The 24,597-nt window shown below is 42.3% G+C and overlaps 1 protein-coding gene across 7 annotated transcripts in view; it reads left to right on the forward strand.

Moving 5' to 3' along the window:
- The window catches only part of arhgap44a (Rho GTPase activating protein 44a), a 62,174-nt gene that overhangs the window by 27,222 nt on the left and 10,355 nt on the right, over positions 1-24,597 (forward strand). For 4 of the 7 annotated variants that reach the window (XM_088599982.1, XM_088599977.1, XM_088599984.1 and 1 more), the window contains exons 2-18: positions 8,285-8,324; positions 8,587-8,706; positions 9,046-9,122; positions 9,440-9,551; positions 9,885-9,961; positions 12,435-12,552; positions 12,881-12,949; positions 13,293-13,374; positions 13,792-13,919; positions 14,872-14,983; positions 16,015-16,096; positions 16,309-16,389; positions 17,396-17,509; positions 17,900-17,991; positions 18,374-18,554; positions 21,031-21,048; positions 22,915-23,127. In XM_088599982.1, the coding sequence (XP_088456108.1) occupies positions 8,285-8,324; positions 8,587-8,706; positions 9,046-9,122; positions 9,440-9,551; positions 9,885-9,961; positions 12,435-12,552; positions 12,881-12,949; positions 13,293-13,374; positions 13,792-13,919; positions 14,872-14,983; positions 16,015-16,096; positions 16,309-16,389; positions 17,396-17,509; positions 17,900-17,991; positions 18,374-18,554; positions 21,031-21,048; positions 22,915-23,127 (1,716 nt within the window). Of the gene's footprint in view, positions 1-3,650; positions 4,779-8,284; positions 8,325-8,586; positions 8,707-9,045; positions 9,123-9,439; positions 9,552-9,884; positions 9,962-12,434; positions 12,553-12,880; positions 12,950-13,292; positions 13,375-13,791; positions 13,920-14,871; positions 14,984-16,014; positions 16,097-16,308; positions 16,390-17,395; positions 17,510-17,899; positions 17,992-18,373; positions 18,555-21,030; positions 21,049-22,914; positions 23,128-24,597 lie in introns of those variants that run through there. The other 3 variants (XM_088599978.1, XM_088599983.1, XM_088599979.1) reach the window with 3 other exon arrangements.

Consider the following 24,597-nt stretch of genomic DNA (forward strand, 5'->3'; position numbering starts at 1 on the left):
GCAGCAGGAAGGAGAGGGGGATTGGGCTGGAGATCTGTCATATTCATTAGCCTGTTGTCTCCATGAGAGACTGCAGCCCATCTCAAGGGGAAGGGGGTGCTAACAGACAGCTCAGAGGAACTGTATTGCAGAGCTGCGCAGTGCAGTATGGAATGCTTACAGCACTATACTGTCTGGAACCCCAGAGAATAACTTCACATTGAGATACATGTCTAAATTGGGGCTCCCACATCATGGTTCAAGTTTAATGATGAAGAAGATGAAGCTTTATTTATATAGCACCTTTAAAAGTGTTTTCGCAAAGCTCTTTACAGGAAAACAAACACAATGAGAGGAGATAGCAGAATGACACAGTTTCTATGAAGGTTTGGAATACAGTGGGAAAGCAAAGGGGCAGACACAGAACATACATTGATTTCTTTCTCTGGATATACTGTATGGGTGCGTTATCTTATTGATACTGGTGCAGTGTCTGTTTAGATGGTGGTGTCTTCATTAGCTGAACCCTTTACCTTGCAGGTGTGCTAGTTGCCTTTCTTCTCTGATCTCAGATACACCGCTGAACTGATGTGAATGACATAAGATTCATCCCCTACTGAGCGCGGGCTGCTGGGATTCCTCTCCTGCAGTGGAGATTGAGGCATAGCAGCTATTGCAAATAAGCAAAGGTTTTAGCTGAGCTGAACTTCTTTTGTTATTTCTGGTGGCACAAATTTTCCATGGTTTATTTGGCTGACACTTTTATCCAAAGCAATGTACATTTGTATCCTCTTATTTAGCTGGGCATTTTACAGAAGCAAGCAAAACATACTGTGCTCAAGGGTACAACTTCAAAGTCTCACCTGGGATTTGAACCCACAGCTTTACAGTTACAAGCCTACTGCCCTTAAGCACTGTAAAGATTATCAATATTATCAGCTTTGAGACTCCTAAACCCCTTCAACACCAGCAGTGCCATAAATGGAATACATTATTGCAGAGATCAGAGTTTTTGGAATATCGAAACGTGAGTGTTTTCCATCTCTCCCATTTCACCTTTCTCACACTGCCCCGATGGTCACTAATGAAAATCATTCAAGTCTGAGAGGCAGATAGGTCGATATGTGGGCGTATGGTATGGCGACCCCTCTCTCAAAACGTTTGAACATCTGTCTTCTTTAGTGTACTGTATGTGGGACTTGCTGCTCTTGTCCATACTGAAGCTGAAGCTGTTCAGGCAAATGCCTCTGCTGAGAATGGAAGAGCAGGTCGGCTTCAGGCTGGAACGCTCTTATCAGGAACTGAAACGGGTACGAAAGATTTAAAGATTTATTAACAGACATCCGCCATACTATCGCTGCACGCCTCTTACTCCCTAGAAGAATATTGCAGATATTGTCATCAGTGCCTGCAGGGACAGGGGATTCCCAGAGAGGCTCGAGGCTTTGCAGTAGGAAGGCTTTGATCCCTTCTTAACTTAATTCATGCAGATCCCATTAGCAGGCGCCTTCTTGTGCAGTATTCAATAGATTGAATTTAAAGGTTGCACAGAATACTCCGCCAGCCAATTACAATCAGCTGCCTTGCTCTTCACTTGTTAAAATGTCACCCTTTCTTGCCATAACACACAGGTCTAATGATGAGAAACCTTCCAGCTGCGGTTGCAGATAAGATTTACATTCAACTAGGTGTAACTGAGCAAATACTGTAAATGGGGCTTTGTCATTGATTCGGCTGTCTCAGTTTTTACATTTGGACCTTGTCTGTCCACAATTTAAATAAGCTGAGTTACGACTCAATTTTTTGTTCAGGAAATGGGTGGCTAGCTCCTCCCCGGGTCTCTTCATGGTGTCCAGTTTGGACAAATCTCATCGTCCCAGTGGAAAGACTAAAACTGCTTTTTACCGAGAGGCCAGAGCAGCCCATGTTGACATCTGTGTGTCCGTGTGTCTCATGGAGAGCAAACTGGGGTATGCGAAAAAGATGAGTTCCTAATGCAAGACATTGTATAGGGCTAATAAAGTGATGTTATGTTATTAGCATCTGCTGGAACTAACGCTTGGAAACCACAGACACATACTGTACCAACTATCCCCACATTCACCTGGGTAATTCAACATTGTGTTTTCTTTCTTCTTTTTTTCAGCATGGATTAAACCTATTACTTGTTCCTTTTCAACTGGGTAATTCCTAGCTCTGCACCGAGTTATGTGTTCAGAGCCTTCAGATGTGCGGGGAAAGGGAATACGGTTTCTGAAGGCTTTTATTGCGATGACGGCTCCCCCCCCCCTCGATTTCCGGCTGCTGTTTTGACTACGTTACCCTTTGCGAGTGTGGTACGGGTTGCCCGCAGACCCTGAGCTGGCTGCCTTAATCCTGCCAGCGACTGCGCAGGAATGTCCTTGGAGACCAATCGGCATGTCAAGGACAGCTGCTGCAGGAGGCAGCGAGTGGAGCCGCCCAGCGCTGCAGATGGGCTGGCTCAGTGCGCCGCGCAGCCGGGAGATTCGCTTGTCCACCCTCCTTCACTGTGTGTGTGTGTGTGTCGCTGGGTTGTTTTTGGGGATGGGCGTTTAATCTTTAGTTCTGAAATAGACGCCGTGCACCTGTTCAGCTCTTAGGCTCTCCTTGTAGACCAGTGCATTCTGCGACTGGCCACTCCTCCGGCTCTGAACGCGTCGTGTTTTTGTGATGAAAACACCATCATACTGTATGGATGGTGGAAAGAAGTCATTTGACCTTTAGAGTGAGGTTTTATTTCTGCTCAATTTGTTAATCAATATTTTTGTGTATATTTTGCAGACTGATATCATTACATATCAGTATAATGATGTTATTTTTTCCAGATTTGTATATTCGGTTATGCGAGGCTCACCCTTTCGAGAAATGTTGCTCTGAGCTTTGAAAGGTGCCGGGTATCTTAGAAATTTCACGTTTCTGGCGTACTTTTGCAAGGTGTCTGCGACGGATAATTTAAAATAAATGGGATTCGCAGTTGCTGCATAATCTTGAAGCGCGCAATTTCAAAATGTTGATTCAAAATTTAGCACTGGAGGAGGAGAAGTCTAGTGAAGAGTGTGTGTGGTTCAGTCACCGTTTTCAATTTTTGTCTTATATTGCCAAGGGTCGTGAACTCGACCGGAACTGTGTTTGACTGAGAGTGCGCCATCTGCTGGCTAAATAGTGTAATTATTCTGTTCACCGAGATCTTTAATGTTGGTGTTTAAATGCGCTTATTACAGTATATGATTATGGTTTTTGTTTACTCCTAAATCACTTTAAAATTGTCTTTCACAGAGAAAAGTACAGGTACATTTCACGAAACACGGAAATTTAAGGCTAAAATCTTTACAAACAGAGCTAGCTTTCAGCAGTGTCAGGGAAAACAACAGGTGTCACCAGGGTCTGTTTGTGAACTGATCGTTCTCATTGTAGCAAACGTCAGTGTCTTCAAAGGAGCTGTGGTAATTCTTGTGAACATTGCTATTGGCAAGCCTGCCACCTTATGCCAGAACCAGTACCTAACTGTCCAATCTCGCAGTGTTCGGCAGTTCATTCATGCAGGGCTCTTAGAGCGTTTCTGCCTCTCTTTTCAGGTTAGACCTCTCAGAAGTTGTTTGAAATATAACATTAAAATGAGAGCGTGCAAAAATGAAAACAAAGTGAATCTGTTCGTCATTTTTGTCATCGATCATTGAGCTCTAAACAGGAGCAATGGGGGTATTTTACAACATTAACTTAAAATTGGGAGGAAGTCTGAAGTACTCTTGGACTATCAATCACCGGCCCAGACTGTACTGTGTTGTCTGTGGGAGTGATCAATTCACATGGTGTGTCCGAGTGTTTGCTGTGCACAACACATCTTAACTCATGAAGAGGCCCAAAGCCTGTTTTAGTGGAGTTAGAAGGTTCCTTCATGCCAGGGTTCTTAAATTCCTTTTCCTTTACTCACTTTGTCTCCCATGAAGGTGATGTCACTCTTTATCAGATTTTGAAAGTCGTCTGCCCTGTTTCTGGCTCACATTTCAAGTCTCACAGGAACGAAGCAGATGCACATGATACTGTTGTCTTACTTTTCTTGAACTTGCGCTAGAGAAAGAACAATTTCTTCACAAGGAATAGAAATGGATTAATTCTTCTGTAGTCTGCCTATCTGCAGGATGAAGAGGCAGAATCCACTGACAAGAGTCACAGGTGCCGTGCGGTGCACCTGAACACAGTGCTGTTTGTTTTCAGGTATAGGCGAAGCTCTGGAATGCAAAGATAGTGAACGTCTCTTCATTTTAGTGCTTTGCCGTTGAAGCACTATTCCTTTGCTTAACACAGATGTGTGTTAAAATATAAAAACAGCACCCATTATTATACGGTCTGACTGGGTTCTTTGGTTCAATTAATTAATTGTCTAAAACAATTGTCTTTTTCTAAAGCTTCTGAGAAGCCTGCTTGAACCAATCCTTCGCTGTGTAGGTGGTTTTGAGATTCAGTTTTGTTTGGTGAGATGAAATCACTAGCTGTGACTCACTACCTCTATAACAAATCTATGCCACCCTACTGTCTTCGTCCTTGCGTTTTCCTGCGAGAGCTGGACTGGAGTTCCTGGTTTAACCCAAGGAAGACACAATCTACACAATCTGAGAACGTAGTTCCTAAACTGTCTCCCAGTGGATCAGATTCCAGACTTATGATGTTAATGTACTTCAGAACCAGCTGTAGCACAAAATAAGCACTGTGATATCTGAAGCAACCATGTGGAGAAGAAAGATTCACCTTACCAGGACAAAGGAAAACAAGAAGCCTCTGTAAGTCTATTTTTAGCTGAGACTGAAAATCTAAATATAGTTTATTCATGAGTGTATTTTATAGTAATATTTAAATGCTAGTCAGCTAGTAAATTTCTATTCAAAGCAAATGCAAGTAGTTGATGAACTTCAGTTTCTCTGGTACTAAGCTCTGTAAACAAGTTTGTACATGAACTCAGTCTCTCATATCCCATATTTGTGTTCTTTATGTCTGTGTACATGCAGCAGTTTCCCACACTGTATGCTTCACAGAAGTCTTGATGTGCAAGAGCCCAGCAGCTCCTGGGCACTCCTACAAATGACAGGGCCGACGTCTCCTTTTCTGCTGATCCTGACCGTGATGCAGCACTGCAGCCCAGCCCTGGCACATTGCTGATCTGGGTCACTAGCCTTCCCATTTACATCTCAGTCTTGGCTTGCTGTCAGCTGGGGCACCCGGGAAGAGACAGAGCTGGGCTGCTGAAGCCCTTGACGAATACTGTCATTAAGAAGTGCAGTGGGGCTCGAAAGAGAGAGGAAAGAACAGTTTGACCCATTTGGCAAGGTGCGGTGCTGTAATGTGCTCACTGCGGATCCACCTTTCTTAAGAGAGCCCAAGTGAGTTGCCCACAATGCAGGGCAGGCACGATCTATGTAAGTTATCAGTACCTCCTCTTCTTTTCTGGTGCTGACCTGAGTATGACACAGCAAACACACATCACGATCACGGTCACAAAACCCACGTGTGCCAACTGCTGACCATTGAACGAGAGACCAGTCGCCGGTGCAATCATGTCACCGCTTCTTCTGCAGGATGTATGGGCGACAGACTGACGTTAAAATGCTGGTGCTTCCCTGCCCCTTGGGTTTTCTAAATAGAGATAGGATGTTAGATGCCTCTTTCATCCATTTGCTCCACTTTCGAGCCTCCAGGCTCAAATCTGCGGCCTCTGTCTCAGGGGTTGTGGGTAAGGGCTGTGTTCACACTTGCAAGCGGTCTTCAGCGGAGCAGCGATGCAGCTCTCGCTGACAGACCTGCACCCTCGCAGGCGTGACTGGCGCAGGGCCCTGGCTGAATCGAGCCCCTCCAACTCCAGCTGCACTCAGCAACTCGTGTCCTGCCCTCAGCGCAGCCCACTCAGTCAGCTAACAGCCCTGCAGCCCAGACTCATTGGCGAAACCTGGACTGTAGGGCTCAACATGCAGAGCAAATAAGCCTCTTTCTGGTTGAGCCACTTAGTCTAATATTGATAAATAATAATAATATGAAGAAAGAAAAGCCTACTATCCTGGTAAACTCAGTTACTCAATGTTTGACATTACAATTAGACTAAAATGCAGTTTCTGACTTATATATGTTTCTTGTATTAGTTCATCACTCCTTCTTTTGTCTCTTGTACTGTCCCATGTGTCGAGTACATTTCTCCCAGTCAGCTGATTGCTCACGGTGGTGTGCCGGGACCTCTGTTTCTGTAACAAGAGAGACACAGGACACTGAGGATGGGCTACAGGCTTTCCTGTGTACCTGTTTGGATTCTTATCTGTCCAGTCTGGTAGCTCACACTGTAGACCCCTGCTCAAATCAAACCTACTCAGTCAGTATCACTGAACCTCCAGCAAGTCAGAGACTTCATGACTACTGACCCAGGGAACACAACTTCAGAATAGTGGTTGGTGAAAGGTTGGGTGTGGATCTAATTAATTTAAATCTCTGCTCAATTTGGAGCAGATGTCTCATGTTGTGAATACAGGAGGGTGTTCTCTGTCCTCCTTAGTCTTTAAGGAAATTAAGATACACTTTTTCAAAATTCTTTGGGAGGACTTGCTCCTGAAATATTTGCAGAAATAAGAGTTAAATTAGTGTGTTATAATATTGTGTGAGGTATACTTTTCAGATACCTTTACCTGTTCCTTTACAGCCTACGCATGCCGACGCAGCTACATACTGAAATTAGTGTGATTGTACAATCACACTTAGAGCTATAATACACACAGTGGACAGGAAAAGCTTAATCAAACTTTATTTCAGCCTAATTAGGAAACATTTCATAGTAATGTATGGCTAATGTGGGAACAGAAACCATACAGCTGGTTTTGCAATGTGTAATTGCTGAAATTCCTGTAATGTTTTACTCCCCTGGGACCATTTAATAAAAGGCTGTTTTTCTGATAGCTCATTTATTTTACAAATCACAGCTGTAGATGTCCAGAAAAGTTTTAAATGTCAAGGCAGACAGGTACCAAGTGCAAGAGTTCTCTTCCGATAAGATATCTCCTCCCGTTTCTGATTCCTAGTGCCGCATCCCACTCCTCTATAGTATTTTTAGTTCTATGCTAGAAAACGCCCTTCTGCCAAAATCATATTTTGAATCCTGATTATGACATTGACGGGAAGATAACAGAGCTTCCCATCACTCCATGCAATCCCCATGAATATAAGCTAATGCTTTTAATTAACTTAATTATTTTTAATTGTTTTTGATTAGAGTGGGATCTTTAAGCAATGACCCTGCTATGCTTTAGGGAGAAGAATTTCATCTCAAGGGCAAAGTCTCTATGCCAGTACTGTTGCCAGTTTTCACAAGCAGTGAATGTAAACACCTGCCCTACTATTTAGACAGCATACCTCAGGAATTATGTATCCACTGGCTCCAAGGCTGTATTTGTACTGAGACAGATGGAAAAGTAGGTTCTTGTTAAGCACAGGTACAGAAAATGACATATGCTGGCTTCTTTCATTCTTTCATTTTCCAGTGCTGACTTCAGTCAGCCTCACCTAGTTGAAATGGAGCACAAGTACACAAAGGAGGATCAAGGATGATGATTTTTGCCACACTCTTCCTTGTACTGTACATTCTAAAGACTTTTAAAAATCAGATCCGAATGGAAAAAAAGTATCAGGCGTGTGTGTTCTTTCTTCTTTTTCTGCACATGTCTTTTCGGTGCTTGGTGACAAGGTAAACGGACATGACAAAGGATCATTTCCTTCCCTGGCCTTCTGTATTTCCATCATTCAAAGACACAGTCTAATAGAACTAAACTGAAATATTTATTTCAGATCATCTGCTTTTCTCACCGACTGGAATCACGATGTGTTCTTATTTTAATGCCTTTCAGTTTACAAAAAGTGTCTGCAAAGGTCGTGGCATGAAAGTGTTCTCATTCTGGAGGAACAGAAAAGTGACTTATGGTCGATAGCTGCTGCCGGAGCCATATTTGTATGATCGGTGGTTCATCCTATCCTCCATCTTTGGCGAAATGCTGTTAGAATAGTGCTGTATCTAGTTAAAACAGAATGCGGTTTTGCACTGTATAATCATATTGTTTGTTCCTTCTAGATACAAAAGCCAGTGGTATTTGTCACATTCGTGACATTTTTCTAACCTACTGTACATAAACAAAGAACAGCACTTTTTGTCTGCTGTTTGACTCGGTGTGGTTAATAATCAGCTTAGTTTTAGGTACTGTATATTTCTGTCTTTCTTGCATTTTTACCACTTTAGTCATTTCCTCTATTTTCATTTTAGGGCAGAAAAGACAGAGGTATTGAGCGAAGACCTTTTACAGGTAAAACATTTTTAAGGACTGTCTCTTAAAGTGAATTGTCTACCACCCTGTCGTAAAAGCAACTTTTAAGGAGTTTTTATATTACAACATGCAAACAATTAGTTAAAAGGGTAATTTCTTGGTTTTGCAGATGGGAAGAATTCAAACCTTAAATATCTGTGTGTGTCTCAGTGCTTTTTAGCTGTGGTGTCCATGTCACCCTTTGTTTTCTGTCTGATTGGCTGAGAGGAGCCTTTGTTCCCATTTGGACTTTTTCTCACAGGTAGAAAAACGGCTGGAGCTGGTCAAGCAGGTGTCCCACAGCACTCACAAAAAACTGACAGCATGTCTTCAGGGCCAACAAGGTGTGGACGTAGACAAGAGATCAGTGAGATCGCCCTCAGTACGTACCAGTATTGTGTGTTGCTGTCCAGCTCTGTCTCCTCAGCAGATCAGAGGGTTGAGACAAATCATGCTAGCGTCACATCGCAGATCAGGAGTGAAGAAGGGGGCGTGGTTTTATGAGACACAGAAAGAGACACAATGAGAAAGACTTATTCTTCTTCTTATTCTGAGTTTTCTTTTTTAATGGTTTTTGTTTTTCTTTCGATTCACAAATGTGGTAGCTTTATTGTGCAAGCCAGTGTTTATGTTACTTTTTAAAGTTTGAATTAACGTATTGATTGATGTTCAAAAAAGCTTTGCATCATCAGTAAAAGTGTGCATTTCATTTGTCTCTTAGAAAAAACTCCCCTTGACAACTCTAGCCCAGTGTTTAGTGGAAGGGGCTACAGTCCTGGGTGATGACTCCCTTCTGGGGTAAGACTGCCTCATCTCATCCAGAGCATGTCACTGTTCTCAGCCCACATATTAATAATGACCAGAATATACAGTACTTTGCAGGAGACCAGTTCTAAAATCATTTTTTGCAAATAAAATACTGAGAAGGACACCCTTATACTGCTATTTTTAAATTGTTAGGATTGTGCCATCTATAATACCTCTAAGAAAATATGCCAAAAAGAAACAAGAAAATAGCTTTTTGTGTTAGTAATTTATTGTAAACTTCATGGGTCTTTTTTCCTTGCTTGTAACATCTTGTCATCCCATACAACTGGTCTGACTCTTTCCTATAGGAAAATGCTGAAGCTGTGTGGCGAGACAGAGGACAGGCTGGCCCAGGAGCTCATTCTGTTTGAGTTTCAGATCGAGAGGGATGTGATAGAGCCACTGTTCGTCCTAGCAGAGGTACATGGGATATTATTATACAGGCTCTGGAGGGTAGGCAGGTTCATCTGGAAATCAAGCCCAGATTATGTAGAATGTCACCACTGTACCTAATGCGGTTCTACAGATAATGTCAGTAATGCCTTCAGCCTTTACGAAAGTATAAGAAAGCTAAAACTATTACAATATAGTAAAACCACTTAATAAAACAGAACCTTAATTTTGCCCACTGTTGGAAATTTTGTATATTTTATCTGGTTTAATTTAACATCCTCAATATTGCACTTGTCGGCTTATTTGTTTCATCTTTTGGTTATTATATACACTGTAAAGAAATATGTTTCTTTCTTCAAGGTGGAGATCCCCAACATTCAGAAACAACGGAAACATTTAGCTAAACTGGTGCTGGATATGGATTCTGCAAGAACACGGTAAGAGACCAAGGAACTTTTACAGCTTTTTTATGTGTTGCATTTTATTATTCATATCTTGTCAGATACTGCACTTCAGTGGTGGCTTACTACTGTCATATACCAAAGTCTTTCATCCCTTCTCCCAGAGGCCTGGTGTAAGAAGGTGGTGGCAGCCGTGTGTTCATTGCACAAGCATAGCCTCGTCATAGAAGAAATGATGTGGAAGGTAGTTAATGCCAGAAAAGCAGTGTTTTCCTGCAGGAAAAAGGGAATGTATTTTCGAATTGAAATCTCTGCACCAGAGTGGTGGTCCATAGAACTGTCAATAGAATTGCAGATTCCTTGATGACCTGAACAGCCTGAGATCACCCAAAAATCTGTTGTCCTGTCTAGGACCTATGACATGTGCAAAGTAAGCAAATGTGGGCCTAACCTCATTCCAGAATTGCCTTGCGTTATTTTAAAAAATATATATTTTGCCTTGTAAAACAGAGAGCTGTAAATCAGTTTACTCCTCCCCTTCTTGAAGCATTTGCAGAGTAAATTCATTTTTCTGCTATTGTTGTGCATCAGCATTTGTTAATATGGTTACTGCTTGTCTCCTCCAAGGTGGGGCTCTAGGAGAAGAGTCACGTAAGAGGAATCAGCAACACGGAGAGAGAGAGAGATTGTGGGGGTGGGAACTTTAACAGTTCCATCAGCTGCCATGCGCAGTATCTTTCCAATCTGCCTCAAAGCCTTCAGATTGATCCTTTCTGAAAGCCGTATGCAGAGTAAATTGTGGAAGTGGTGCTGTCTGCTCATGAAATGCCACAGTGCTCTTGCTCCACAATGGTGGCAGTGCTTTTGGCTCTGGACAAGATTGGCTGGGTCCCATGTGAGCTCAGACAACACTGCTTTCTCTTTTCCGTGGTAGTTCACAGCATGTAACTGCAAATTCATGACAGAAGAAGCAGCCCTGACGATTTCCTGTATATAAATGAGATTATTACAAAGAGATTTCCAGTACTGAGAAGTGAAGTTGACTTCATGGTCTAGTGCCATCCTCTTCCTCGGTATGCTTCTGGCCTTGTTCAGCAAAGCATGGGATACTGTAGACTGAAGTCCAGTTGTTTTTTGTTTTGCTGTTTATAACTGTGCTGTTTACACAACAAAAAAGCTCTTGCTGTTCTTTGATGCTCATCAGTTTTGACAGCCCTGTCATCTTTTTGCACTTTTTGCTTTTAGCGTTATAAAACTGCAAAATCCACAATGCAGTTTAACCCTGTGCTACATGGCTTTTCATCCGGAGAATAGAGAATAGAGAATTCCACTTGACTGTCTGTTTCCATTCGCTTCAGAGCCCATTTTTGCATCCTGCCATCCTGAGGTTACATACAGTACAGAAGTACAGAACGATAAGAGCAGCGGTCTCTTTGTGTGTTATATTTACAGGTATATGACGCATTAATTGGAATGGTGAGCTATTTCACTTAAACACTTACAGTAGCTAATCCACTAAGCTCCAGTTCATGTTTGTAAGCAATTTTTGTGTAACTCAGTAAACCCTCTGTCGAACTGACAGCAAGAAGAGTAGAAGCGTGTCAGCAAATTCATTTTTGTACTTTTGTCCCGTGTTTTGATTTCACCTCATGAGTGAATGTAGAGGCTACAGACATTTTCGCCAGCTTTATTATGCCTCTGCCTGATTTCTGTCCTCAGGAATATATCTCTGAAGTGATGGTTTTCTGTAATCAAGTGTGTTTTTTTATGAGCTGAGGGAAGAAGAGTGCAGACCTGCCACTTGAACTCATCTGTCAGTATTTTGCTGCCGGGTCATGCCGAATTACATCCTCCTGCCAAACTCTGTGACCCCTGCTTGAGTCCCACAGCACTTCACAGCACAAATGAATAATTAATTCACATTGAGGGCTATAGGTGGGGAAGAAATACCCCTTAATTCACTAAAACCATCTATAGACAATGACCAATAACAATGTGAATGTTTTTGTCTTTAGAAGTTACTGAATTTTGAGCAACAGTTTAAATATATACAGTATATTGACCGAACTACCAGATGCAAATAAGTTGACTGCATTTTTGTTATCCTTTCATCAGCCCATTATCAGGGAGCCTCTTACTGCTGGTTAATCACAATGCATTATTATTAATATAGTAAAGATTTAATTTACAATTATTATTAGTTCTATTGAATTCCTATGTATCTTTCAGGGACGGCTTACAGTACTTTCTAAATACTCAAATATTTGTAAAAAATATTTGTAAAAAAATATTTGTAAAAAATTACAATCTCTCGATTGTAAAACAAGTGTAAAAAACAAGACAAAGTGAATGCAGAACAACATGAAAAAGAATTATAATTTATCTTTATTTGACCAGGAATTTCTGTTCCTAGTTTTGCAGTCCGGGTTCTCGTTTGCTGATTGCATAGCCTTGCATGAAGCAGAGAGTCCGGTAGCTCCTGTGTGACCATTCCCCTGTCTCCCTCTAGGTGGCAGCAGTCCTCCAAGTCATCAGGCCTGTCCAGTAACCTGCAGCCCACAGGTGCCAAAGCTGATGCTCTCAGGGAAGAGATGGAAGAGGCAGCAAACAAAGTGGAGATTTGCAGGGTGCGCCACTCGCCTTCTCTCGGGCTCAGCCAGGGGGCGCTCATCAGCCACTTCCTAGTGAGAGGGTTGTCATGCCTTCCTTACGTGGACTATAATTACAATGGAATACTCTGATATAAATGCATGAATACATTGGACAGGGAAGAGTTGTCTGTTGCATAGTTTGCACTTAACTGTAATACGGTCTTTGTGGCTTTCAATTGCCAGGCAAAATAAAGGGCTTGTTACCTCCAAATACAGCTGCCTGGAGCTTTTGCCAGCAGAAGCGTAGTGGTGTTTTAACACAGAAGCCAGGTTCTTATGGGACTTATTTCTTGGTCTCTTCTAGGATCAACTATCAGCCGATATGTACAGTTTTGTGGCCAAAGAAATAGACTATGCAAACTACTTTCAGACAGTAAGTATTGGGGCCCCTTATCAGGGCTTTTATCCTTCAGTCTTTATTTTGACAAGCATTAACATACTTTTGAATCTAACCGCTATTACAATTAGTAATTAAATTAATAAAAATATTATCTGGGGTATCAGAACATACCTTTAGAAATGTGTTTGCTCCAGCAGTAGAGTGGAACTTTGATTGAAAATGGCAAAAGATTGTAAATGATGGACAAAACACAGAAAACTAATGTATAAAAGAAGGCAAGTGGCAGAGATTGAACCTATTTCTGGACCTACACTTTGTTAGGGCTTTTGTAAACTGATACTGAAGAAAGCTCTTGCCCACTGTTATCTGTCCACAGCTAATAGAAGTACAGGCAGATTACCACAGGAAGTCGTTAGCACTTTTACAGAGTGTCTTGCCTCAGATTAAAGCACATCAAGGTGAGTATGTTATGGTGCAAACTGCTCTTCCAGTTTGTCAGCTGCTCATAATGATGATCTGTTGTCAATTCACACAGTGCCACACCTCTGCACTTCTAACTTCATCACAGATGTCACCTAAATGTTGCACTACATTTTAGAAAATACATGCATGCTTGTTCATATTGAGTTTTTATTGATTTAATTTAGATATAAATACTGTATAATCTCATTCTGTGATCCCTCTGCATTGTCTAAAGCTCAGATACAATATACAGCTGTCAATCAGGGAGCAGCGCACACCTTACAATGCAAAGGGGTGGGTTATGGATCACTTGTTTGCACTCACAAGACCAGCGTTGGTTTAGAAGCTGCCACTTCCTCAGATAAGAGTCTTTCCAGCACTATAGCATGAGTGTGGTTTGTGTCGCATGACAGAGGCCTGGGTTGAGAAGCCTTCGTATGGCAAATCACTGGAGGAGCACCTTGCAATAAGCAGTCGAGAGATCGCTTTCCCCATCGAGGCCTGTGTGACCATGCTGCTGGAGTGCGGAATGCAGGAGGAGGTAAGAGGAATCTCGGTGACCAGCAAGTCATTGTCCCAGTGTTTTGCCAGCTGCATTCCAGCTGGATTACTAACGATGAGTTAGTTGCTATTGACAATCGCAGCTCTTGCTTTGTAATTGGTAGAACAACGTACGTACAATTTTATTTTGGTAACGATACTAAGAAATCATAAAGGGTGTGGAATGGAAGAAATTAAATGTATTTTTCTTGTATTATTTATATTATTGGATTTGTATTTTTAACATGCAAAAACTATCAAAAGCGAAGCTGCCAGTCGCCGTAAAACATCAGATATATTATAAATATAAATATGTCTAAAATCTGTTATTTATCATTCTTTTCCAGTTCAACAGGGGGATGCAGTGGGAAAAAGAGGGGGGGGGGGGCGGAAATTTAGAAACAATAATGTGTTATCATTATTGGGTAGTGAAAAAAGAATAATCCTCCTCTCCCAAAATCTCCCAAACGCCTTTTTTTTGAGTCTCACAGTTAGTTTTTCCATCTGATAAATCTCTGAAACAATAGCAATTAGAATTTTCTTTCCGTGGGGGATCTCTTTGGAGACATTTATGTGTTTTAGCTTTCTTTCTCACTGCCAAAAATATTTTAAGCAGGTATCTGTATCTATCCAATCCCACAATCCCATCAGGTAAATTAAATGTATTGAAACTAGTTCTAGCATTTTTGTCCATTCGATCATGAAGGTCTCCCCTCACTCTGTGCTCTTTAATACAGTATGTTGTTTGGATCAGCCTTCTGGGGGCCTGACTGTGAATTCCTGTTACCAGCAGGATTTCTGCTACACCCAATGGAATTTGCTTGGGAATATGTTGTCCATATATTGTTGTCCATTGTTCCGACTTTTATTTCTGGAGCCTGTGGGTGTCGTGGCGACTGTGCAGCAGGGGGGCTGACTGATGTGGATTGCAATGAGCCCCTCCCTTTCTGTAGGGTCTGTTTAGAGTGGCGCCCTCTGCCTCCAAACTGAAGAAGCTGAAAGCCTCCCTGGACTGCGGGGTGTTAGATGTGCAGGAATACTCTGCTGACCCCCACGCTATTGCAGGTAAGACCCACTAGTGTTGCATGTGGCCAGCATTACTCTTATACCTATCCTGCACATGTTGCCCACGTCTGCACATGTTTTTACCTGCATCTGATCGTGCAAATGGATAGAAGTCATCGGTGTGGTGCCTAAATATATAATAGTATTAGACTTGGCTCTCCGGTTTCCCCTTTGGTTAGTGTCATGTTTGATGTTCTGATTTGTCTTAGTGGCATCTTCCGAATAAAGTTCCAGTGGGAAAAAAGGAAATCCACAAATTAAACACGAGCTGACTTACAGTGGGATCAGCTGCTGGACTCATCCTTCTCCTGCTTTCAGGGTAACTGAAACAGGAACTCCATGGAGCTTTAAAGGTTAAGATAGACGAGCTCTGGAGCAGCATAATTACATTGAAGCCGTATTTCTGTACACTAAATCTGTAACAATTATCTAGTTAAACATGCTGATAATAAAAACCCACTGAGTCGAAACATTAGAAATCTCCTGAGGTTATGTCTCAGAAGGGGATGTCAGAACCTGTTAATTTTCATCTCGCCACAATGCTTTGCAGTACGCAGAGCAAATGAAGCTGAATGCAAAGCAAATAGCAAGTTCTTCATTAAAAACTCTAATTAAAGCAAAAGCCCTTCAGGTATGAAACTGTTGAATCATTTAATTTGTGAACTTGGGGGAAGCGTTTTCAAGATTTTCAACTAAACGCTTTAAATCAGCTGAGATGCTTTTTAAACCAATAACAGGAAATTCTTTCTAGTGCAGTGTCACTTCTTTCCTGTGTATCTGGAACAAGAGCTTACATAAGCAGGAGATTGGATAAACTGTAATTTCCATTCAAGCCATGGTTATGAGACTGCCGAGAGATCAGAGCCAGACTTGATTTCAGAGCAGTATATGACTTTTTCACTTCAAATTGGATGCTTTGAAGCTTCCTTGTCAAATGTAGGGATCTGTCATCAAGGTCTGTATTGGTGTAGGATGGATGTTCTAGATCTGACATGGTTTAGCCAGGCTGCCTGTTGTTTTCTGTCTCCCAGGGGCTCTAAAGTCCTACCTACGGGAGCTTCCTGAACCGCTGATGACCTTTGAACTTTATGATGAGTGGATCCAAGCTTCCAAGTAAGAGTGCAATACAATCCCAAATAATGATGTTCAGGAGCAAAGGTGCAAGAGGCCAGGGTTTATTTCATTATGCAGAGTCTTTATTTTGTTTACCTCTGAGGGACATGCAATGTCAGTAAGTGCATGTCTCTATTTTCTGTCATGATCGATGAGGAATGGTGTGCGAATCTCCATTATGAACATCTCTTTCTACCATCCCCCCACCACAGCATTCAGGACCAGGACAAAAGACTGCAGGCCCTGCTCTCTGCCTGTGAGAAGCTTCCCAAGGCCAATTCCAACAACTTTAGGTGAGCAAAGTTCTTCCTTGTTATTGTTCATTGTTCTGCCACCCTCCTGGTGTTCGTCTAGATTTGTTTCTGCTTTTCCTTGGAAAAGGATTCAAATTAAACAAAAACACAGATTGCAGATCGCTGCATGATCAGAAAGAGATTTTCACGCCGTTGGAATTAAAAAGTCAACCATTCACCACTCAGCTGCGTTAACTCAAGACAGCCCTGTCTGTTAAGACCACTAGAGGAATGATCCTTGATAGCTAATTCATTGCAGCTGCTAAGTGAAGAAGACTATGACAAGGTTCATAGGGTGTGGTTCAGGATTCACAAGCTCTCCTGTCCTTATATTTTTAAATTCCTGTCATTTCTATTTCGAGAAGTAAATATGCTAATTATGTCAATAGGATGGACTTTTAGTGAAAGGGAGGACTGTTCCTGTAGGTTTATTACATGCCCTTGACATTGTGTAGTTTCTGCTCTGTGGCAGGATCTTATGGGCCTTGCATCTGCTAGCTGTGCTGTACATTCTGCTGAAGCAGGCTGTGAATGTCATGAGGAGAAATCCCTTCTGCTAGCGTTCCTGCTGTTCTTCAGAAAATCAAGAGCCTGTATATTGAGCTGCAATTCCACTAGATCCATATACAGTACAGCCCTTGCAACAGTAACGGTGTCTCCTGCAAGGATTGTTAGATACAATGCTAATAACCGGGACTATCGGAATATACAGAGTCGATAGACTTGACAGGATATACCAGTGTATACCAGGAAACAATCTGTAATTATTTGGGCAAGAACCACATTACGTACCATATTCACATACTTTATAGTAATCTACTGCATGTACTAAAGTTCTAAAGGAAATAAAACAGAGCAAGCCTTTTTAAGGTCAAGTGGTCATAAATGTAATAGTGCAATAGTTGATAGTAACCTTATCACTTATGTATTAGACCTGTTTTTATAACCAATACAAAATTTCAAAAATATTAAATGTTTTATCATTGTGCCTCATTTTTTTCTACAGATATTTAATCAAGTTCTTAGCCAAGCTTACAGAGTACCAGGATGCAAATAAAATGACTCCAGGAAATATTGCAATAGTCCTGGGACCCAATCTGTTGTGGGCGCAAACTGAAGGGTACGTGACTCATCGTGGTTCCATCTCGGCTTCTGCAGTAACGATTAATTAAAATTCCCAGACCTTTTGAGCTCTGCTGCATATAGATTGCCTGCTTAGTGATGCTGGTGAAATATTACAGAAACAGCAATGAAACAGGGCATTTTATCAAGGGAATATATAAAAATAATAGCCACTAAAATACAGTATCCAACAGATGATAATAAACGTATTATTATTTTTTTAAAAAAACCTTTTTCATTTACCATCACTAAGCACAAACTACTGTATGTGCTGATGCACAGTCTGAACAATTTAAAAAATGCATCCGTGGACAGTGGATGGAGATAAAAAAAACATAAAGATCCCTGTGCTGATTAGATACACAACTATGTGACACATCTGTTTCAGAAACATCACGGAGATGATGACTACAGTATCCCTGCAGATCGTAGGCATTATTGAGCCCATAATCCAGCATGCAGATTGGTTCTTCCCTGGTGGTAAGGAAAGTCATCTCTGTGTACTGTATATCTGAGGGTGCAAGACCGTTGTATCTTATCTGAATCACTTCAGATTGGAGCAATCTAGGCTTGAACATGCTAGGGAGCTGCTGCGAGGGTCGAGTAGGGTGGCGGGAGGGACGCAAGAGAGATACTCAAAGGGAAGTCCTGGGTGCGAGACTTGCATACAGTACATAGGTGAGCAGAACTGTGAGTATGAGAGTAGAGTCTAACCTTCCTCCTGAACTTCTGTTATGAACACCAGCGAGCGCGGGATGGAGAGAGTGCTCTGTTGCTCAGTGCTCGTCTTGTTCTGCCTCGCTTCCTGTCGTCCTGCTGTTTGGTGCTGCGGTTGTACACCGTGTGGATTTCTCTTTCTCAGAGATCGAGTTCAACGTCACAGGAAACTATGGCAGCCCCGTCCACACCAACCACAACGCCAACTACAGCTCCATGCCGTCCCCAGATATGGACCACTCAGACCGCAAACAGCATGACCAGGCCCGGCGACCTCTCAGCGTCGCCACAGACAACATGATGCTGGAGTTCTACAAGAAGGATGGGTAGGGTTTCCCAGCTGTTTTGTTCCAGTTTCTATCGGCAAAGACTGTGGATAGAGTGTTTGTTTATTCTGTACTCTCTCCTCCCCCCCCAACCAGACATCCACATCATCACTGCCAATCAGCCTGTGCCGTTGCTCTTTTTTCATGTCCAACTAACACCTCACTCCGCCATCATAATACTATATACACCAGCTCACGGTGTAGGAATTCAGATTTTCACAATTCTCTCACAGCCTCACACACTCAAACAGTTTAGAGGCGAGAAGGAATTGACATATTTCAGAAGAAGATTACCCCCTGTCTGTTACGGTGTATGAGCCCAATTCATTGAATTGTCAGTCGGGTGGCATACTGTACGTTTAGGTAATATGTGGTGAGGATCGCACATGCTACGTTAAAGTCTACAGTTTTGCCTCTACCATGAGCTTTTTGTCCTGCAGAAAAAGTAGTACTGATGATTTCCAATAGCAAAAGCCCTCAGGGTCTCTCTCTCTGCGTCCATTACATTTCCCATGAAGATCATCAGAGCTACTGTAACATGCAGCCCTGTTTTCAGGGAGCACTTTCTTGTACTTCATCTCCACACGTACTGCACGCTTGCTGTTGCCATTGTATTTCTTGTGAACATTGTGATTTGCAAACATATAAAAATATCAGCTTAGAAGCTGCAGTATACAACTGGAGCAGTATGAACAATTAGAAATTTTAAAAAGCAATGACCCATGAAATAGGAACTAGAGTGTCACTTGTTTTCCCCAGGATTGAGTCTTTGTTTCTCAAAACTATTTAGAGACGTACGAGAGCCGTAGCAGTTATCTTTCCCAGTGTGGTTGTAAATGTTAAAGACCTGCCACGTTGGACTGGTTTAAACTGTTTACTATTACACTGAAGGCTGTATCAGGGGTATAGTGAATGGCCTTTGGGAGAAATGCACAGGTATTGTTGTAGCAATTCCTCGTCTTTTGTCTTTCCAGAGTGTCATGTTCTTGAAACACGGCACTTCCTGTTCAATTCATTACTTGACCACTTTTAAAGCATGCATAACATGCATGCATAACAGGGCTCATCTGGTTCTTGGGTCTGCTACTATGACATAACTATAGGTTAATCAATAGCTTTGAATTAACTTACAGTGGGGGACTAGCCTTTTGGCATAGGGGAATTCACCAGTATTGGAGGTAGTGCTGTTGACTTTGGGCTGAGATAGTATCTGATAGGCAGAGAACAAATCCCATCAGTGGATGAGCTGTGTGCACCACATATGGAGCATTTTATTTTTAGCCTGAAACATGAGGACATGTCTCGGTCCTCAGTCCCTTGTCAGCAAATTGAAATGTTTTCAGAATGACTCACTGTTGATGGGCACAGATTTGCGAAATAGATTTATAGCCTGTTCCTTGTGGAGGAGACTAGGAGAAGGATGGGAAAAGGACAAGCTGTTTTTATTAATTTCTCTTCTGGCTTTACACATAGCAAAAGAACATGAACAAAGCAGTTTAGAACCAAGAAGGAATTATTGCACAGTCAATGACACATTTCAAAAGAAGCTTACCTCCTGTCTGTTACAGCATAGGAGCCTAATTCATTGAAATCTCTGTCAGGTGGCGTAGTTTCAAGTAATAAGTGGTTTGAAAGGAATTTGGCTGTTGCTGTGCTTGGATTAGTCAGTATTAAATAAATTAAATACCATATGTAAATATTAAATTAGTCCGAAAATGTGACCTTTCACATAATCCAGGAGGCATATGACATTAAGTTTACTCTGGAACTTTTTTAATTGCAAATACTCCCATCAAATCAGGGCCTTGGATTTAGTGTGACGTCTGCATAATGTGCACTACTAGTATTATTACTGTTTAATTCGGTTGACACCTTTGTCCAAAGAAGATTACTGTACCTGTGCAGCCGTTAATACAGCTAGCATCTTACTGGCGGGATCTGGGGGTGAAGTATCTTGCTCCAGGGTACAGCAGTGTCCAACTGATTTGAACCTATAGTCTCCAGTTCTGCGTCCAGTGCCCTAGCCACTGCTGCCCGAGTAATATGGAGCAGACAGGACCTTGCACTGTGTACCTGTGGCTAATAATGTTACTGAAGATGGATGCCCTCTTCTTACAGATGACAGAAAGATTCATCATTATTTTTTCATTATCTGAAATTGTAGTGTGACCTAAACGTTATTTCCTGACACCCCCAATTTATTCAAAGTACCGTCATTTTAACTAGGAGAAGGTTTTTTTGACTTTCAGATTTTCTCCTGTGCTCTTTATCCCCCCCCCATAAAGTTTTGGCAGCCTGTGTCTCATTTCACCTCCTTCCCCCAGCCCTTGCTCTGTTCTGTTGTCATCTGCCTCTTGACATAACTGATGTTCCTGGGGTTGTGTGATTCTAACATGTTGCTATAAGATAGAAACTAAAGCAAACCAGCTTGCTAATCTTCACCCTTGATTCTGATGTTTTTATCCTACCAATGCAGCCTTAGGAAAATACAAAGGTACCGTATTAATCCTTTTCCTGCCTATACTTATAGTATATATCTATCTGTGTTCGCTTATAGAATGGAAGTCCCCATCAGTCTGGGCTACTGCAAACCTAACAACAGACATATGAATCCAAAAGAACATGGTTGTCACGTTCTGTACATTTCTGTCATTTTTATCTAGGATTTTTCTTTTTTCTTGAGGAGACTCTCTATACAAACTTGTCTGAAGTAATATCTGCCTATTAACTGCTGGGTAGTGGATCAAACATGTCAGATCCAAGACCCAAGGCTTGTCTTGATCTTCATAGGTCAAACTCTGCAAAACAGATTCTCACACTGGATTTAAAAGAAGGGTCGCAGAATTTGAAACAGTGGATTTGCACTTTGCAGATGGTACTCTACTGCAATTCTCACCTCTTGTGGATAGTTTTTTCCAGCAACCCCTAATCATCTCAGGCTGCCTACAACATCACAGGAAGACTCAGAAAGTGCAGACAGACTCCTCCAACTACACACCTTCCAGCCACTCCTTTTCCAACACCTCTCAGGAAGCACAGCAGCGTACAGGAGGCTCAGCACCGACTGCAGTAGAAGAGCTTCCCTTGCCAATGTCTCTAGGCACCAAGGAAGCCACAGTCATCCTGAATTATTAATCCCAACAAACCCACTAGGGTAGAGCTTCCCAATTTGGGTCCTGGTGGCCTGCACGCCTGTTGGTTTTTCATTTAATCCCGCTTTAGTTCGATATTTTGAAGCCTTTCAAGAATGGATCTAAGAAGTTGGTTCTTTGGGAATATTTGCATTTTATTTCTAGTCACAAGTTTGGGATTTTATTTCACTTACAAAATACAGTGGTTAAAGCTCCAGCATGTTTAAGAGCTGGGAGCAGACTGTTTAATTTAATCTTATTTATGAGGCAATGAGGGGTTTGATTGTGGAACTGAGGGCTTGGCTGGAACAAACACCAGCAGGTGTGTGGGTCACCAGAACCAGGACTGGAAACCACTGCACTAGGGGAATCCATCCCAAAGCTGGTTTGCAACGAAGTCTCGAACGCGCGATACCTGGATCATAGAGACCAGCTCTGTTGAGCGTCCTTGCCAGTTGAGAACCTCCTTCTTACCTTTTTGAAGTTTTTTGCCTCCTGCCACTATTAAACATATTGTTTCCCTGCCAGCACTAGTTTAAAAACCCATCAGTCTCTTCTTTTGCATGTAACAAAACAATTTTTCCCCAGTTAGCCTTGGCAATCACTGGACAAAGACACAAATGTACAGAATGACTTTGAATTTTGTCTGACAGACACTGTGCGTCTGCATTAGTACTTTTATTGACTGAGATTCTCACTTCTGTTTAATCCTGAGCTTTATAAGGTATCATTCAAGCGTAGACGATTTGACACAATGTTCACTAAAAAAACAAACAAAACAATAGTGACTGCTCAGATATAGATTGTAACAGAAAGACGATGTGGATATTTCTTTGCCAGTGAACACCATAAGTTAGGACATTACTCTGCTGGGCATTCAGTTTTATTGGGGTGTCTGTATTTCATCAATAACTCAACTGCCTGCGATCCTAAAAGGTAGCTAACTGGTAATAAGCATTACATCTTCGGTCTCCTCTAGCTGAGAAATCAGAGAAGACCATCTGAGAAAAGTCTGTTACTAAACAGTGGGCTCTCTTCCAGTGCTTCTAGCGCATCTCATGTTTTCAACCTTTTCTTTGGAAAAAGCCTTCTTTGTTCTTCTTCTTTTTACACTGAATAGATTCTGCCACAAAACTGTCAGGTTTCGTGTTGAAGGGGAATACTAGCTCTTGGTGTGGGGGCCCTGCTTTCCTATTGTCACGCCTCCTGTGTCTTCTATCTCGCTGCAGCATGGGGGTCAGGGTGATGGATACGTCTTGGGTGTCTCGCAGGGGATCCTCCTTAGTCCGCAAGACGTCGTCCACCCCCCCGAGCGTGCAGCCCCCGGCGCCCCCCGCCGAGCTGCCCTCTCTGGCTCAGTCCCTCGTCCCCGAGCAGCCTTACGAGCTCTCTGCTGCCCCCTGTGGCGGTCCTCCTGCCGGCGGCGCTGGGGACAGGGCCAGGTAAACCCGTGTTGTGGCTTCCTCCTCCGAGCAGCTTGCACCTCCCTCACACTTCCCCTCCTCACGTGCAGATCTTCTCTTCTGTGCTCGCAGATTCCACTTCTAACTGCTTGAGCTTTTTTTTTTTGGTGGCTGGGGCGGGGGGCGGGGGGGGAGAGAGTGCATGTGAGTGTGTGCGTGCAGTTGTTTTCTGATTTAAACAGCCTCAAACTAGAGGCTAATCTATTGGCTACTCCCTCTAGTGGAATTAATAAGGGGTTCGAGGACAGGACACACCGATGTTACTGTCCTGTGTATTTTTCTTAGCGAGTTAATACCCCTTCTATCTATGCATCCCAGATTCGATTGCAAGTGTAGGGCAGGGAGGCAGCTGAGCCAGTCGTGGCAGGGGCAGTGAAAGTGCCCATGCCACCTCTTAACTGGGACCAAGGACTAAACCCTCAGAGGAACACACGTTAGGTGCAGTGATTTACTACATTTTCTGCTCAGCCTAGAGATACGCTCCTCCAGGTGTTGAAGAGCCTTAGCGTAGCATGCGGACTCGTGCTAACTGCTTTCAGAAAAACTCCCTTTAACTCCAAACAAGCGGTTCCATCACAAGGCTGATTTTGCTTAAATATCTGTAATTGACTCGCTCAGCAATAGGATGTTTTCATTGCAGCCCATCAGTGATCATTTCTTTGCAGCAGATAAGAAAACGCTGACAAAATGTCAGGATGCGTAGTCTCGAAGTGCCGAAATTGTCCTGAGTTGACCGTAAATGATCAAATCGCAGAAGTACAGTACTAGAGCTTGTGCTGTCTCTTGCAATGGTCTTGTTGTGTGTCGTTTGTGTGGTGATCTCATCAATATAAGCGGTGAGTAGAATTGTGTTTCTCTAAAAAAAAAAAGCTCATCAGCAGTTGAATGAACATCTTTGTTTCCACCTCTGGCTGTATTTCTGTTCTTTGTTTGGAGACGAGGTATGGAAACTTGTGTCTGAGGCACTGAATGGCCTTACAAACAGCGATCATACTGCAATACTGCAGCGCCTCCCCTGAATAAATCACGCAGAATCAGTTTCACGGTTTGAGAAGCAGGGGTAATATCAGCCTTTCTTTCTTGCAGGATTCTATTTATATAAGAGCATCACCGTTTGTCCTTGAAAACGTAACAAAATTGTTTGATGGCGGGAAAACAAACCCTTTGAAGTATGGGTTTCCTGTCTTAAATGTCACCTTGAGTTGGTCCAGGTCATGGTATACTTCTGATGCTGGATTATGTGCTATCAGACACAACTCCATGCTCAATGCATCACTGATATCTTGGAATACAGTGACTGCATGTCTTTTGTTTCATCTCTCTTTGTTAAAGGAATCAGATTCCTATTCTTTCTTTTTTTTTTACCAAGGCCCTTCCCTTCACTACACTACTGTTATAAGCTTGATATAAACACCATTGCCTTAACAAAGATTATTCCCTTTAATGCGT

This window comes from Lepisosteus platostomus, chromosome 11 (genome assembly GCF_059453375.1).
Source record: "Lepisosteus platostomus isolate fLepPlt1 chromosome 11, fLepPlt1.hap1, whole genome shotgun sequence".
NCBI classification, from domain to species: domain Eukaryota; kingdom Metazoa; phylum Chordata; class Actinopteri; order Semionotiformes; family Lepisosteidae; genus Lepisosteus; species Lepisosteus platostomus.